Genomic DNA, 15425 nt, shown 5'->3' on the forward strand with positions numbered 1-15425 from the left:
CTGCAGTGAAAGAAGAAAGGACTTTTGCACTTTTCAGTGTCTTTGGATATTGAAAAATTGCAAACTCTAGTTATTCTCACCATAAATTCAGCGTGTGCCCTTGGTTTATGCAACGCTCGTGCAGTTCCGCCACATCTGGACAGCCACACAGTTTTTACTAGGGTGGGAGCATGGCAGTTGCTCTACAGGTTTTCTTTCTGCGCCCTCGCTACCAGAGTTTTCTCCCCAAACAGTTGCCTTCTCCGGGTTCAGGTCACACTGTACAGTGTGCCAGTGACAGTTCTTCATCCGGGTTCACAAGGTTGAACCGAAGAGTGCTGTGCTCACCTTAATGTTGTCAGGATTTCTGCGACGGGGAGTCATCCGTAGCTTTCCTGGAGAAACCATTTGCTATGGGGAACAGCTTAGGTGTCGTAAAGTCTTCAGCAGCACCAGAATGACCATTTTAAGCTCACTGTCATGTCAAATATAGAAGCATCGCAGCTTCCTTCCGCCCTACCCCATTCTTCCTGAATGCCGAGGCAGATAAGCCCAGCTCATTCCTTCATTCCTGAGCGGTTACCACTCTCTTCTCGCCGTTCATGATGTAGTTACTCACAGGTCATTTGCGTTGATGCACTTCATCAGGCAGCAGTCTTCAGTGTGATGTATGATGACTTTTTTTTCTTTTCCCCTTTAACAATTAAATGCATGGCATTTCTTATCGTGGTGCAGAAGTGGAGACCAAGTCCATGATCTGAGCAAGGGTTTCTGCTTTGTCTGCCATCTCTGTATCACTGACAGAGCCCAGAAAGGAAAAATGTTTGATGTTGTAGGAGCAGAGTAAACATAAAGACTTTCTGTAGTATCATATTTCCTGCAGTTAATCATGGTTAGGTTTTTTTTTTGGTTTTTTTTTGTTTGTTTGTTTGTTTTTAAACTTTTATACTTCCAAATAAAATTTTTTTAGATGAGTTTCTGACCCCTGCCTTGGGATTCTGGTAGAAGAGTCCTTGGTACCAGTTCAGTGTCTCTTGTTTCGGTAAGAGATTAGTCAAAGCAGGGTAGAAAGATAAATGGAATTGTCTGCAATTAGGGTGCATGTTATATCCTATTCCTTCCTACTGATCTGTAAGCTGTTCCATTGGCTTTCTTTCTGTTTCCCGCTGCTTTCTTGCTTCGTTATTGAAGGGAGGATTCAGACCTATACAGGTAATTTTAACTCCTGGTTCTGCATGGCATAAATGTCTCTATTACTTGTATCGTTACTCCGTTAGTGAATGCGTTAATGTCTGATGCATATCTTACCGACTGAGTTTCAAGATTGGAAAGACTCTAGAGCAAGGGCTGCCAGTGCCGTGAATGCTCCGTACAGTGGATGCCGATGCCTTTCCCGGCGCGCAAGGGTTGAGGACGGAGCATGTATCAGTGGGTTGCTCGGTTTGCTGGACCTAGTCCATCTGCGTGGGGCATCACTCCATGCAAACGTGGTAGCAGGGTTTGGTGCCACCCTGGAAGAGGTTGCCACCTTTCTGAAAACGGAGGGCAAGACAAGTCACCCGGCTCAATCTGTATAAAAGATAGGCACGAGGAGCCTCTGGCTTCTCTAAAAATCTGGCTTTTTAGCTGTTCTGGAGGTATATTGAACAGTTGCCTCGATCTTTTATTTCCCTAGCATATTTATAAAGGTGGCTTTTTTGGCAGTCAACCTACCTTATAAAAAATATATTTGACAAAAATCATTTTTAACGTCTGCTCTGAAAGTTGAGCTGTATAATTCAGTAGATACAAACGAATAATTATTGGCATTTAAAGTTTCTTACCTTTTTCTATCTTGTAAAATGGAAGGCCGTAGCATGATCTTGCTATTTACAGTGAAACAGAAATTGTCCTGCAGTTTTCTGAATGCCTGGCAACCCTTTGGAAGTAGTATTATAATATTGTAATGATATTTCAAATATTTTTCCCAGGAAGGCTGACTGATTCTTTGGTTTTTTTCTCTCCCTTCTCTCTCCATTCCCTGCCGTAGTTTTTTCAGAGGCCTCAGATACAGCCTCCAAGAGCTACCATCCAGAACAGCAGCCCCTCCATCCGTCCCGGTGCGCAAACGCCGACTGCGGTGTATCAAACCAACCAACACATCATGATGGTTAATCATCTGCCAATGCCCTACCCGATGCCTCAGGGCCCCCAGTACTGTATACCACAGGTAAAAACACATTGTCCAGGCACCTAAGGAACTGCAAAGCAACATTTGCTCCATCTGGATTTTCTCAAGACTTGCCACAGAGTTGCAGGGAGTGCGAAGTTAAGCTGGTAGTTGCGTATTTACCCTCTGTCCTTTTTCTGTGCGAAGTATTTGTTCTTCCGAGCATGGAGGCGGGAGGAATAAATTACCTTTCTAGTTCTTGAGGTCCCCCTCAAAAATGGCATGAGACTAAGCTCTTGGAAAACGTTTAGTGCTATAAATGTACCTAAATTGACTTAATAGCTCTACAATTACTGTAAAACCTTGGGCCTTATAAAAACACAGTACTACTGTAATCAGAGGAATGGCTGTTTTCTACTTCAGCTCCGAAGTCCTCGCTGCCTTGTCTTGCAGCTTGCCTCTCTTTGACGGTAACGTTTCTGAATCTGTGATTAATCAGTTTGATAATCAGATCCTTATTCGTTTGGGGGGCTCGATTACAGTTTGTGTATGTAATAGCATGAAGTTGCCCAACTCTTTGTAAACTTGATGTTTTTTTTTCTCCCTCCTAGTATCGTCACAGTGGCCCTCCGTATGTCGGGCCCCCGCAGCAGTATCCTGTTCAGCCGCCAGGACCAGGACCCTTTTATCCAGGACCAGGTCCTGGAGAATTCCCCAATGCCTACGGTAAGTTCTGCTTGGAGATTTCTTAAGAAGTATTTTCTGGGTGTGTTTTCCTGTTGTCCAGCTGAAGATTTATAATAGCAAAATGTATTAGCATTTGTTTGAACTTCAAATAGCTGCTCAGTTTGGTTGTGTCACAGCGCTTATTATTCACTCCTGAAAAATTCACAATAACAGAGCATTGTTTGTATGATTGCTTAAGGAAAGGCTGCAACTCACAGAGCTACCCGTAATCACATACGAACAAGAATAGTGGCTATTTGTTATTCCCTGCTGGATCAGTATTATTTATTAAGGTATTGTGGATACATCTGGCAGCCCTGGTTTCCATTGAGCTATGCCCTGAATATGTTCACAGCATTACAGCAGTTAACATTTCTTATCCCTGCATCCCTTGTTCAGTGTTTAGCCAGGGAGGAGAACAAGCCATGTGGTTTATTCACCAGTCTCATGCTGCAAAGATCAACTTACTCCTGTCAAAGAGCTTGTAACCCGTGCACAGGCTGAAATTTGCCCTTTTAATGGGCAACTCCTGGTCTTGCCTTTTCTCAAGAGCAAGGGTTGGCAGATTGCCCAACACAGTTGTGCGCGCTGTGGTTGTTTGGCACGCTATATTCGGTATATTTGGTTGACTCCTCCAGGTATTGAGCTTCAAAGCTGCCCCTAAAAATTCAGAGGCTGCATGTCCAGCGTCGGGCACCCCTCCTGTCTGCGTCTCACCGGTCCTTCTCTCCCCTGGGACCTCACAACTGCCTCTCGTTTGGGTCCCAGTTTGCACACCCCGTGTCCTTCAGCATCCCATGCCGCCTCTTCTCTTGGCGATCATCTTCTACGTAGAAGTCATTAAGTCCTTCCCTAATTGTTTCCAGTGTGTTGCCATCTACAATATATATCGTACTTACATCACAGTCCCCTATAAGGTTTTCTGTGGGATCAGGTATTTTGATATTTAAAACAAATCAGCTCCTGCAAGGTGTGTTTGAATGAGATGCAGAATCAGGTGTCTTGCAGTCATGTATATCACTACTGTTGTTTGGTTTATTTACCCTCCCTTCCTCGATTATGGGAACACTTGAAAAATCCACCAGGATGATTCTAGTCATCGCCCTGTTGCATGCTTTTTTTTTTTAAGGGTTTTCACCTCTCGATAGCAAATTTGAGGTGTTTTGTTCAGTCTGATTTGCTACCTGCCCACACGCATTCTGTAATCTGTTGGGGGCAGAGATACTATCAACTTTCCAGGCGGCTTTAGCTGTTGGTATTTCGGAGGGTTGGACGTGAATGATTACCTTCCGGGCTGAACAGTGACAACCCTGTACTGTTGGCAGAATTGCATGTTTGCTCTTCACAAATACAGATTCCTTTCAAAGGGGAGAAGAGGCCCAGTTGCTTCCCTGCTTCTCATTTGAAAAGGTCTGGACTCTTTTTCCTTCTTTTATTTTTTTTTTTTTAATTTATTTGGTGTATATGGAGCTAATGGGACTGCTTTGAAAGGTTGCCATGAAGCCTTCAAACATGGTTATGCAATTTCTGAATAAAAGGAGAGCAATTATAAGGCAGCTAGTTCCTGTTTGCTTATTCTAGAAAAAATAAAGAGAAGAAATATTGCAATGACTCTTTAAATCTGATTTGCTACATGAGGAAATTACCCAGTATTCCTCTTTTTTTTTTTTTTTTTCCCCCCCTGCAGTTACAGGTCTGCTTTCTTACTTTCTGCTCACTTAGTGCCCTTTGTCTGTCTTCACTTCTGTAATTTGGAAAAGGTTCCCTTCCGGTTCCTTTCTACTCCTGAAAATGCCTGGTTTCTTGCACAGAGGCTTGTAATCTTTCAGCCCCAGCTTGTTTTTAGGTTGCTGTGTCTGCAGAGCATCAGTGGGCGAAGCTGGAGCCCTCCGTCACACAAAGCATTTTCCAGGCAGAGCAGGTTTAGCCGAGGAAGAGGATGATTGCAGGTTTGCCTGTACTCGTCCACCTTTCCCTCCTCTTGCTCTCTCATTATTTATGTAGGGTCTGAAAATGTTCAGTGTGCTCATGGCGCTGCTCATGGCATTGGAAGACAACTAAATTTACAATACAGGCGTGGGTGATGCTGCTGGCAGTGGCCTTTCCCATAAAGCTCAGGACTTTGTGGCCAGTGTGGCTGCTAGGCATGAAAATCATCACAGTTCGTCAGGCTGTGAAGTGATAAGGGAGAATCCTGCAGAAGACAAAACTTGTGAAGATGGACAGTGCATTTTTTTAAACTCTCTCAGTTTTGCAATTTATCTTTCTCTTTTATATCGGTGAGTTTCCGTGCTACGTTGGGAAAGACCTTGAAATGACAGATGGAAAGGAGGGAGAATAAAACTCGGGTGCCGCTGAACTGGAAAGGATCAAAAGGCAGGGTGCAGAGCAAAGAACGTCGCACTGAAAAATGTGCTTGGCTTGTTGCCACAGAAGCTATATTTCTTCCCAGAACTTACTCCTGCTTTTTTGGGGATTTGCTTTTTTTAAAGTATTTTTCATAAAGGGAGAGTCCTTCCTTGAGTGCCTCGGGATCACCTTATAGGCTATCTGATTAGATCTGGGTTTTAGGAAACTAGGAATCGAGGTAATTAACACATTGCAGGGCTCCCAGGCTTGCTCCTGGTCCCCCACGTTCTCCAACCTCATGCTGTACCCCTGGCCAGCTTGGCCAAAGCATTAGTGGGAAGAGTTGAGACTTCATCAGTGTTTTTAAGGGGAGAGAAGCAGGAGGGCTCTCACTTCCCAAGCCATGGGGATGCTGACGGAGACTTTTGTGCCCTGAGGCCGGATCTGAAGTCACGCTGCCTACCGTGAAGTTCAAAGTGAAAAGTTCATTGAGTAATTTAGACCACCTTAATTGCAGCATCCGAGAGTGAAGGTAGGCTGAGCTTTTAGCAGCTTGACGGCGGTGCCGTGCAATGCCCTCCACTTTCAGCTACCTGCTTTCTACTTCAGCAGAGAAACATTCTTGCTCTGAGCATGCAGACAGGGAGCCCGGTCCGAGCTTTTACTTTCCAGTTCTCAGTTTGAGGAATGCGTCCTTTGAAATTACAAAGCAGGTTGTGCTGGGCTGGTTGTGTTTGCTTTCTTGGATTTCACCGTTTGCTTGACGTAACTAAAAACGGGAGGTTATTGCTACACAATACAGATTTTCATTCCCATTTAAAGGTTAGTTCAGCTGAAGAATAAATCAGATTGTTCCAGATGCAGGTGTGAGCAGGCAGGCCATCCATGCTTAGAAGGAAAAAAAAACCCAGCACCATCTTAAAAGTTCACCTGATATCTGGTCCACAGACAGAAAACAGCTCTACTACAGCTCTACCACCTTTCTTTATGTCTGGTGCGTTTTTAAAGCACTCAGTCATTTTGAGCCAGTCTTATTCCATAAAGAAAACTGTATTGGATATTATGAATGTAATCAACAACGCAGCGTAATTTTGCAATAATAACAGTAGTCATGCTTTTTTGTGTTGCAGCATGAGAAGAACATTGCTTGTAATTAAATTTTCTGGCTGTGCTTCAAAATAGGTTGCAGTTGACCTTGCAGATTCTTTGTAATGGCCTGACTGAATTTCTCTACAAAGGCAAAAAAAAAAAACCCAAACAACAAACCCACCTGTTTGTCAGTCAAAGGAGTCCAAGGATGGGCCACTTTTCTTGTCATGCCTTGGCGATTTCAACAGCCTCTCAGAAATGGATGCATGTGATTGGGTGGTTTTTTTTTTTTGTTCATGGAGGAAAAATAATGAATCACAGAATCACTAAGGTTGGAAAGGACCTTCAAGATCATCAAGTCCAACTGTTAACCCAACACCACCATGCCCCCTAAACCATGTCCTGAAGTGCCACATCCACACGTTTTTTGAACACTTCCAGAGATGGTGACTCCACCACCTCCCTGGGCAGCCTGTTCCAATGCTTGACCACCCTCTCGGTGAAGAAATTTTTCCTCATATCCAATCTAAACCTCCCCTGGCGCAACTTAAGGTCATTTCCTCTTGTCCTATCGCTGGTTACTTGGGAGAAGAGACCAACACCCACCTCGCCACAACCCCCTTTCAGGTAGTTGCAGAGAGCGATGAGGTCTCCCCTCAGCCTCCTCTTCTCCAGACTGAACACCCCCAGTTCCCTCAGCCGCTCCTCATCAGACTTGTGCTCCAGACCCCTCCCCAGCTCCGTTGCCCTTCTCTGGTGGACACGCTCCAGCACCTCAGCAAGTGAAATAGTGACTTAATCGCTTGTGTTGATGGAGTAGCAGCTTCTGTTTTAGTGCAAGTGGGGAAGAGCAAAACACAGACCGGTGGCCAGCTGGATGTTGGAAGTCCTGGTTTTTGAAGGGAGGGAGGAGTAGGTGGCCAGTTTTACCTCTTGCGCTTGGTTTTGTTTCATTAACAAATGAACTGCATTTTTCACTTGTTGCTGTCTCGTCATCCTTTCGCAGGAACTCCTTTCTACCCAAGTCAGCCAGTGTATCAGTCAGCACCCATCATAGTGCCTACGCAGCAGCAGCAGCCTCCACCAGCTAAAAGAGAGAAAAAAACGGTAAGTGATCATCAATAGCTGATATATCCCTTCTGAGAATTGTTGTGCTTCTAAGGTTGAAGGAAATTAATAATGATCTTAAGCCTAAAACTGAGCTTTATCTTCACAGAGAGGCTAAGTCTTACCTCTCACACCTAATTGTAATTGAACATATCACAATGCTGCAACATTTGTCTTATTTTCTATTTTCTGCGGGGACTTTCTGCTCTGAGTTTGTGACATCTCAGACAGTCAAAAAGGAAAATAATTTTGCTGGTTTTGTAATGAGCATAAATGAAAGCAACGTCGTCTCCCCAGGCCGGGGATCCTCAGCTGCCGTTGCTGCTGTGTAGAGTTTTGCCAAAGAGCCAGGTGGGAATGAACAAACTCAGATCAGTTTGGGGAGACTGTTGGGAATTGGTTCAGACTGACAAAAAAACCCCCAACAAATTGTTCAATATTACGCTTTGGAAAAGGTAGAAGAACAATAAGTTGTGGACTTATTTGCAGGTTTGAAAGAACCTGAACACATCCCATTATCAAAGTAGGTAAAGGTTTGGAGACCACATTTCCTCTCTTCCTAATTCACTGGTCAGAATTTGAGACACACAGATTAATGAAATTTAAACCCATTTGCAGGTGGCTGATGGTAGGGAATAGTAAGGAAGCCAGGTGAATGTAACATCTAAATAGAAAAAGTTAGGGGCAGACTTGAGTCTGGGAATAAATAGTCAATTCTGAATGATTGAAAAGGAAATTACTTTACATCACTGTGTGTGTTTAGAGTGGTTTGGAAACACTAAAAGAACTATTTCCTGGCGAAAAAAAAGATATGGGATTTCTACATGTCTCAAAATGCAGAATATTTGTATCTTTTGATTTTTGAAGTTGATCTGAGATGACACTTGATTTGGGAAACTGGAAGAGCTGAGCAATGGTTTAGCTGGGCTTGCAGAAAAGGCCTTTTTTGTAGCTGCTTCCAGCAAAGGGCGATGCAACTTCTCTTCTGCCACCTCTTCACCATCCTCTTCAGTCCTGAGGAGTCTCTTTTCAGCATCCAAAATGTGTCATGGCCAGGTCATTGATGTCATTTGAAAAGCAAAGATGTTCAGAAACACTCAACCGTGCTTAAGACAGTTTCATGCCAACAAAGTGAAGTTCTTTGAAGCAGAAAAGCAAAAGGTTTTTTAAATGCCTGAGATGCTTTTCTCAGGAAGTACTGTTTCAGTTTGCTAATTGGTGTTGCAACTGAAGAAATGAGAGAAATTAAAGAAAAAATAAACATAGATATGTACGCACACCCACATGCACCATTAGTTGAGTATTTGAGTACTACGAACTTTCATGCAGGGAAAGCTTGTTTTAGTGCCATTGACTACTTGTCAGGAGGAGTGGGTATGAATTTGTGCTGACTCTTAAGTCCTTGTTGCTGGGGTTAATTAAATGTTTTAGCAGAAAAACACTAGTCTCTTCTTTTTACTCCATCAAAAATAAAGAGAAGACCACATCTTGTCAACATCATATGTGCCGTGTGCATATTCATTTGTCTTCGTAATCCAAAGAGTCAAGAAGACATCACACGATACTGAACTTGATAAATCACAAAACCCTTCTGCAGCTAACGACTTTATATATTGCCAGTGGAAAAAGGCACGGCGGTTTCCAGCAACACCCCTGCCCTCGGAAGGACGATGGCTCTAGGTTTGCTTGCAGTTGTGCTTGGCACAACGGGGACTTCTGTGTGCGATTTATAGAGAGAGTTCAACCAAGAGTTTTTGGGAAGGTGGACAGACAAACAATAGCACTGTCTTCAGGTTTATGGAAGTCTTCAATTCTTACATTGAAGAAAAAACTCTTGTTTTGAATTAACTCAGACAGCTTGACTGTTCGCATATTCGGTGCCACACATTGGCTCAAGTGCCAGTTGAGGATTCAAATGAGCGTGTTCTCCAGTGGTTTATTCTGGACAATATTTTTCCTTCCTATTTTGGGGCTGTGAAGAGACTCAAGACCATACTTGTTTCCTAAATGCCGATGAGTTTCGTAGGACTTCAGTTTGTTCTTCTTGCAATTTCCCTTTCCTCCATGCAGTACTTTTTGTTTCCTTCCTTCTGTTTTGCTGGTATGACATTTCTCAATGTGGAAGGGAAAAAAGAGCTGATTTGCGTTCCCCCTTTACCAGCAGCTGGATTGGCAAGGTCACTGAATTTCCTATCAGGGTAAAAAATGGATTTTTTTTCATTCCTGTGCTTCCCGCTAACTGACAAGCTTAGTTCTGTAGCTAAACTGTCTACTAGATTTTCTAAGTTGCAGTAAACTTATTTTCCTGAAGTAGAGACTATATTCTGAATTACAGGGTCATGCACTGGGGTGCACTTGTTTAGACCTAACTGGTGTGGTTGGTGAGCGTTTTGATTAAAAGAGGTTTTGAGATTACGGGGTGACATACCATGCATTTCAAATTATCGAAACAAACCAAATTCCAACGTTCCTGCAGAGCTCAACCCAGAGCATCTCCTGCCGAGTGTAATGGAATTATGTCCTGTCCATGCTCTCCTCTCCATAAACCCCAAGGACAGCGTGTCACGGGAAGACTTGTTTGAATTATTTCTTTGTTCAATACCGTAGATCCGAATCCGGGATCCAAACCAGGGGGGCAAAGATATAACAGAAGAAATAATGTCCGGAGGGGGCAGCAGGAACCCGACTCCTCCCATCGTGAGACCCACTTCCACACCTACTCCACCTCAGGTAATGAAGCGGCCGCGTAGCCTTCTCTCAGTGATGTCTGCTTTGCTTTGCTGTTTGTTAGAGCCAATTCCTTTAACTTCCATCCACACCACCGATCACCTTAGGCACCTGGACAGTCCTAAATTGATGTTCTTTGAGGATTATTTTTTTTTCTCCAAGTTTGGTCATTTTTTACCAGCCTGTAGCTCGTAAAGTGTGGAGCTGCAGTGCTGCTACAAGTTCCCCATCCCTGTTTTTTGTATCAGCAGTAGCTTTTAGAGCTGGTAAAGGCTCCTAGTGTTACGGGAGGAGCGAATATATTTGTGAGAGATTTGATGTTTCCATTAGCGTCTTGTGCACCTGAGGAAAGTCCATATCATGCATGTGATTGATTATATATCTTCAGTTGCATCACTGCCCATACTAATGTCTCTCTGCTTTAGTAGTGTTGTTTTAGAGTAACCAGAACGACTGTAGCTCAGGAATTTTATCGCAGATTTGGTCTCTGCATGTTCAACCTTAAGAATGCATTTTTCTGATGTAGGAAAAAGCATAAGTAGCTCAAACTGACATTTTCCGTAGCTCATAAATATCTTCAAAAATCCTTGTCGCACGTCTTTGGGTTTCTGACCCCTTCTAAGCCTCTGTATCCTGCTTCACCTGAGAAGTCCACGTGTAATGTCTGGAAATTAAACTGATCGCAATCCAGGTCTGTTCTAGGCCTTTTTGACCCAGGGCCAAAAGAGCGCTCTCAGACTCGCAGACCAGCAGCCCTGACGTGAGCGTAAGTCCACCATGATGTGAACCGCTGGGGCTGGAAGTGGCTGCGTTGTTGGAAAAAGATGTAAAAGATTTCTCTCCTCTGACCAGCTCTTCCAGGAAGAGGCGATGCCTCCTTGATCTGCCCATAGCATCGGAGGCGGAGAGGAGGCGCGTGGCGGCTGCCACCCTCTTCCCAGCTGCTGGCTTGGTGTAGCTGCTGTTGGCTTCCTACGTCATCTCAGCTCTCCCTCTCTTTCGGGAGAAGCGGTGCTAAGCCACAGGCCACTAAACTCAAATGTTTCTGAACAACTGGAGAAGAAGCTCTGTGGTTTGGCACAAGCCTTGGAAGCTGGCTGTGTTTTATTGAGGTCGTCGTCTGCTTCTCAGGGGCCTGATACAAGAAGACGATCAATATCAAGAAGGTTCCCCAAGTGATGGGGGGGCTTTAGATCAGAGCCTGGCTGAAGCTGGGGTGCAATTTCTTCTTCTAAGTTCTTCCCTGTTCAATGTCAGAGACTAGCTTTTGCTAGCTTTTAGGTGAAACAGCCTTTCCTAGGCTGCGACCTTACTTTCCCCTCTGCATCTGGGTAGTTTTTCTGATGACTTCCCTGTGCTGAGGCAAAAGCACAAGCTTGCCTTGAGACACCCGTGGCACTGGAGTGGGAGCTTGAGGTTGCAGCTGAGCCGGTAAAAGTATAACCGAGATGACCGAGACGAAGTAAGAGCCTAGCCTGCTGGTGTCCCCTCCCTTGAGACCAACGGGACAGTCATGGCATTTGGCCGTTCCCCTGATTCAGTCGAAGTGTCTTGTCATACAAAGGCGTCACCGTTTGCTTGGGTCACCTGCTTTCTCCTCCTGGTCTCCGTCGTGGGCAAGCAGCAGCAAGGCACCACGCTCGAGCAGTTCCTGGCTAGCCGTGTTTTTGGAACAAGCTCTGCAGTACTCAACTGGAAAAAGTTGCTTTTCTGCCTGAGAGTGGTCTGATGATTAGTGACTGCAGCTGGAAGGGGAGAAGAGCTGAGAGCTGGTTACATATAGAATCGGTTAAACTTCTTTCTTAGCATTTTCCATGAAAGAAGGTATTAGTGATGTATAACGTCGGAGTGTTGGTGAGATCTTCTTCCCATTACTTCATGCTAAATGACTTCCCTCACTAGCAGTGGGGAAGAGTTTAAAACAGCCAGGGCTTCAGGCTGTGTTTATGCATGGTGCAGCTAATCCAGGCACTTACCAGATCATTTTTGCATTCTGAAATCTATTTTAAGTCAAACAGGACGAAATAAATGTTTTTCAAGAGGAGATTAATAAGCATGAATTTTGATCGGCTGTAATTTATATGCAGAGCAGAGATGTCCAATCATCTGCGCTAAGGTATGCAAATACGTCATTGTTTAATGTCCAGGCTTTGTTTTGATGAGGCAACTGGAACCACTTTTGTTAATCACAGAAGAGCTCTGAAATAGAGTTCGCCAGAAAAAGTTCATTAATGTAACATAACTGAAAATTTAAGCCCCCTTAAACCAAGATGTTCGAAGTTTATTGTCCCAACAGCATCTCTAATTCATTTCTTTGTAGCAAGTGTAGTATCTTGGATGAAATTAGATGATGCCTTAATAACTGTGCTCAGTGGCTGAATTCCAGTAGTGGTGGATGTTGTAATTTTGACAGTCTAAAATTGGTAAACTCTAAATATTCAGCCATACCTTTGCTTGAAATGTGCTAGGGCTTTTTTATATTCCCTTTCCCTAGCTGATAAAAGCTGTGAACAGTCAGTGTGAGCTTCCTAAGAAAATACCTGCCTCTTGGAACGCTCACAGTTTGGGAACGCTCCTGGCATAGCTGCAAGGCGAGCACCGTTGCTTTGTTCCACCAGCCCTTTGGATCAAACCCTGCATGTCAGGACGGGGTTGATGAGATTTCATCTGGTGGAACGCTCAGTAAGCGAAGATGCAGTCTCCAGGCTTGACGAAGCATCATCTAATCAAAGTGACTCCCAATCCAATGACATTTTAAAAATATGCTGAATTCTAGTAGCACTTCATTTGTATTGATTGCCAGTATCTGATTCTCTAATCTTGTTATTTAGACAACACAACCACAGAGGGAGAAGCTTGCTCCAGAAGTGCGTAGAAACCACTGCTGTAGACCAGTCCCTGTCACAAATTTTACTTTTTGTTATAATTTTATAATAATAATAAGGCCTATTGTGTTGCCTGTTTCAAAATCTTCTTTTTTCCCCGGGTATTTGGATTTTTTTTTAACTGACCCAGCAAAACCAGAAAACTTCAACACAAGCCCAGAGCACCCTCGTCTCTCAGATTAAGATTAACATCAAAAAAACAACATTGGACTTGTCCAAAAAGATGAGCGTTGCTGCCAAGTCTCGAGCCGCGTGGTTTTAGCCACTTCCATGCTTCTCGTATCTCCTGCTTTGTAGTTGGCATCGCTGACCAAAAAGTGCTTTAGGTGGAGTCTTCCCAGCACCTCCGCAGTGGTTGCTTAATTGCTAAAACGCTTTGAAGTTCCTGCGTAAGAGGAGCTGACAGTAAGTGGAGACTTTATTTATACGTTTCTAGCGGGGCACTATTTTCCACACTCCGTTTTTTTCTGGGAAGATAAATGAAACCCAGGACCACATATTGAGTCTGGCTGCAGTATTTGCTCGGCACTGACTTGGCTAGAAGATCACCTTTTAAAGAGTAAGAAATGCTCTAATTTTCCTGGCAAACCTCATCCAAGTATCGATGAGTTTGTCACATTTTGTGTTTGCTCAGTCTACGGGCCATGGAGGGATAGAATAGCAGAGCCACTCTTTTAGCATCATAAATCACGAGAGCAATTTTGAGTGGGTTTTTTTCCTAGAAGGTCCCTAAATGCTCCATTTTGAAGCTGAGAGCCTGTAAGGGTCAGTACTTAAGTACCATTTATATTGCTTTGCAGTGTCATTCCCACAAAATAAATGAGTGCTTTCCAGATTTCTTAAGAAAACATGTTTACTGACCCAAGGAGTTTCTAGACTTACAGGTTTCTTTGTCCGCTAGTCTCGTTTGGTTCCCGTGATTCTTATCACATTCTCTTTTTTCCCCACTGCTTTCGTCCATAAATTTTTCATAAAATATAACTAATGATCCGCTGAGAGCAAGGGGAAAGCGTTCTTGAAACCTGCTTGTTTGTAAAACTCTGTTTTCTTTGGCTTCCTTCAGATTTGGCTGGAGGTAGGGATGCAATTCTTCATCCATAGTCCAGCCGGTCTCATCGAGCTCGTTCCTACAAGTGGAGCAATCCCAAATAAAATTTCAACCCTTCACCCCGCTTACTTAGATTTTGATTTTGATTTTTCCAGATGTGGTTTTTCACAGTCCTCCTTTACCTTTCTGTTGCCTGAAATGGTGAAAAGTAGTGTATTGAAGATAATTCACTCTTTATTCTGCAGTGTTCAGCTGCAGTAGCTGAAGAAGCTGGAAATGGGAGAAAGAGTCCCCGGCAGAGGAGCAGATTGCCAGAGAGTTTCTTTTTTTCGGGAAATAAGCTTTGCATGGATTTCTGATAGCCTGTCCGAAATAGGGAATTGGACACCCATGTCATGGGCACTCTGCTTTATTTTGATTGCTTAAAAATCCCTTTTCCTCTAGATCTTCTGAGAAGTCAGCGTGGGCGTATAGCTAGATAAGAACAGCCACCTGCAAAAAGCTGCGTGGCTCTCCACTTTAAAGTATTAAATTTAACTTTAGCCCCATTTCTTCTTTGCATGGTCCCTGGTCCGTGCTTAAGGGGATTTTGCAAATGTGAACAGTTGACTTGCCCCATCTGTGTTCACTCTAACATTCAAGTGCTTTACCTGTAAGTTTGGGCGAGTTTGGTGTAGTTACTTAGTCTTACGCAAGGTCTTCCTTAAATTCTGAGCTAAAATACAGGGGATTTTTTTCACATCTTTATTGAACCTTCATGAACACAAGTGAGGTGTTTGTCCCATTAACGGTGAGGACATAATTAAAAGATGTGATCTCTGCAACAGGCCGTGGCTTTTTCAGTCTTGTGACCTCGCTGGTCTTACAGTTTTGTTTTTGTGTATGGAGAACCTCAGGCTCACACCGCGGTGACTGGGAGCCAGCTCCTCCTGCTCTCCTTTAGAATGATGCACAATTGGTTTTATTCTCGTGTTACCCAGCAGGTACCATCCGTAAGTCTGTTTGCAGAAGGCATCGGATGGGTTTTTTCATACGACCACACAGGTATAACCAATCTAGATTATTTTCCCACTGTGATAACAAGTATTATGATATATCCATATATATTTTATATATGTGTGTATATATAATATATATCCATATATATTATATATATGTGTGTGTACGTGATGATACATATAGATACGTATATGCGCTATTCTTACATGCGCACCTTATCTATATATTTTAAAAAATGAATCAATATAAAAATATCAAAGGTGTTTGAAATAACTGATCAGCTGAGAAAGGAGTCACGTCCAGAAACCAGCCTTAGGTTACAGGGAGGTCCGGGAGTCCTGGCGTGTATCCGGCTTTCTGCAGACTG

The 15425-nt window shown here is 43.5% G+C and overlaps 1 protein-coding gene across 1 annotated transcript in view; it reads left to right on the forward strand.

Annotated features, from left to right (window-relative positions):
• EIF4G3 (eukaryotic translation initiation factor 4 gamma 3) overlaps positions 1-15425 on the forward strand; it is a 79814-nt gene that overhangs the window by 12428 nt on the left and 51961 nt on the right. Inside the window, exons 4-8 of the mRNA XM_082009465.1 lie at positions 1171-1191; positions 2009-2188; positions 2740-2854; positions 7299-7399; positions 10007-10129. Of these exons, the coding sequence (XP_081865591.1) occupies positions 1171-1191; positions 2009-2188; positions 2740-2854; positions 7299-7399; positions 10007-10129 (540 nt within the window). The remainder of the gene's footprint in view (positions 1-1170; positions 1192-2008; positions 2189-2739; positions 2855-7298; positions 7400-10006; positions 10130-15425) is intronic.

The sequence above is a fragment of the Phaethon aethereus genome (genome assembly GCF_964289735.1).
Source record: "Phaethon aethereus genome assembly, chromosome: 21".
NCBI classification, from domain to species: domain Eukaryota; kingdom Metazoa; phylum Chordata; class Aves; order Phaethontiformes; family Phaethontidae; genus Phaethon; species Phaethon aethereus.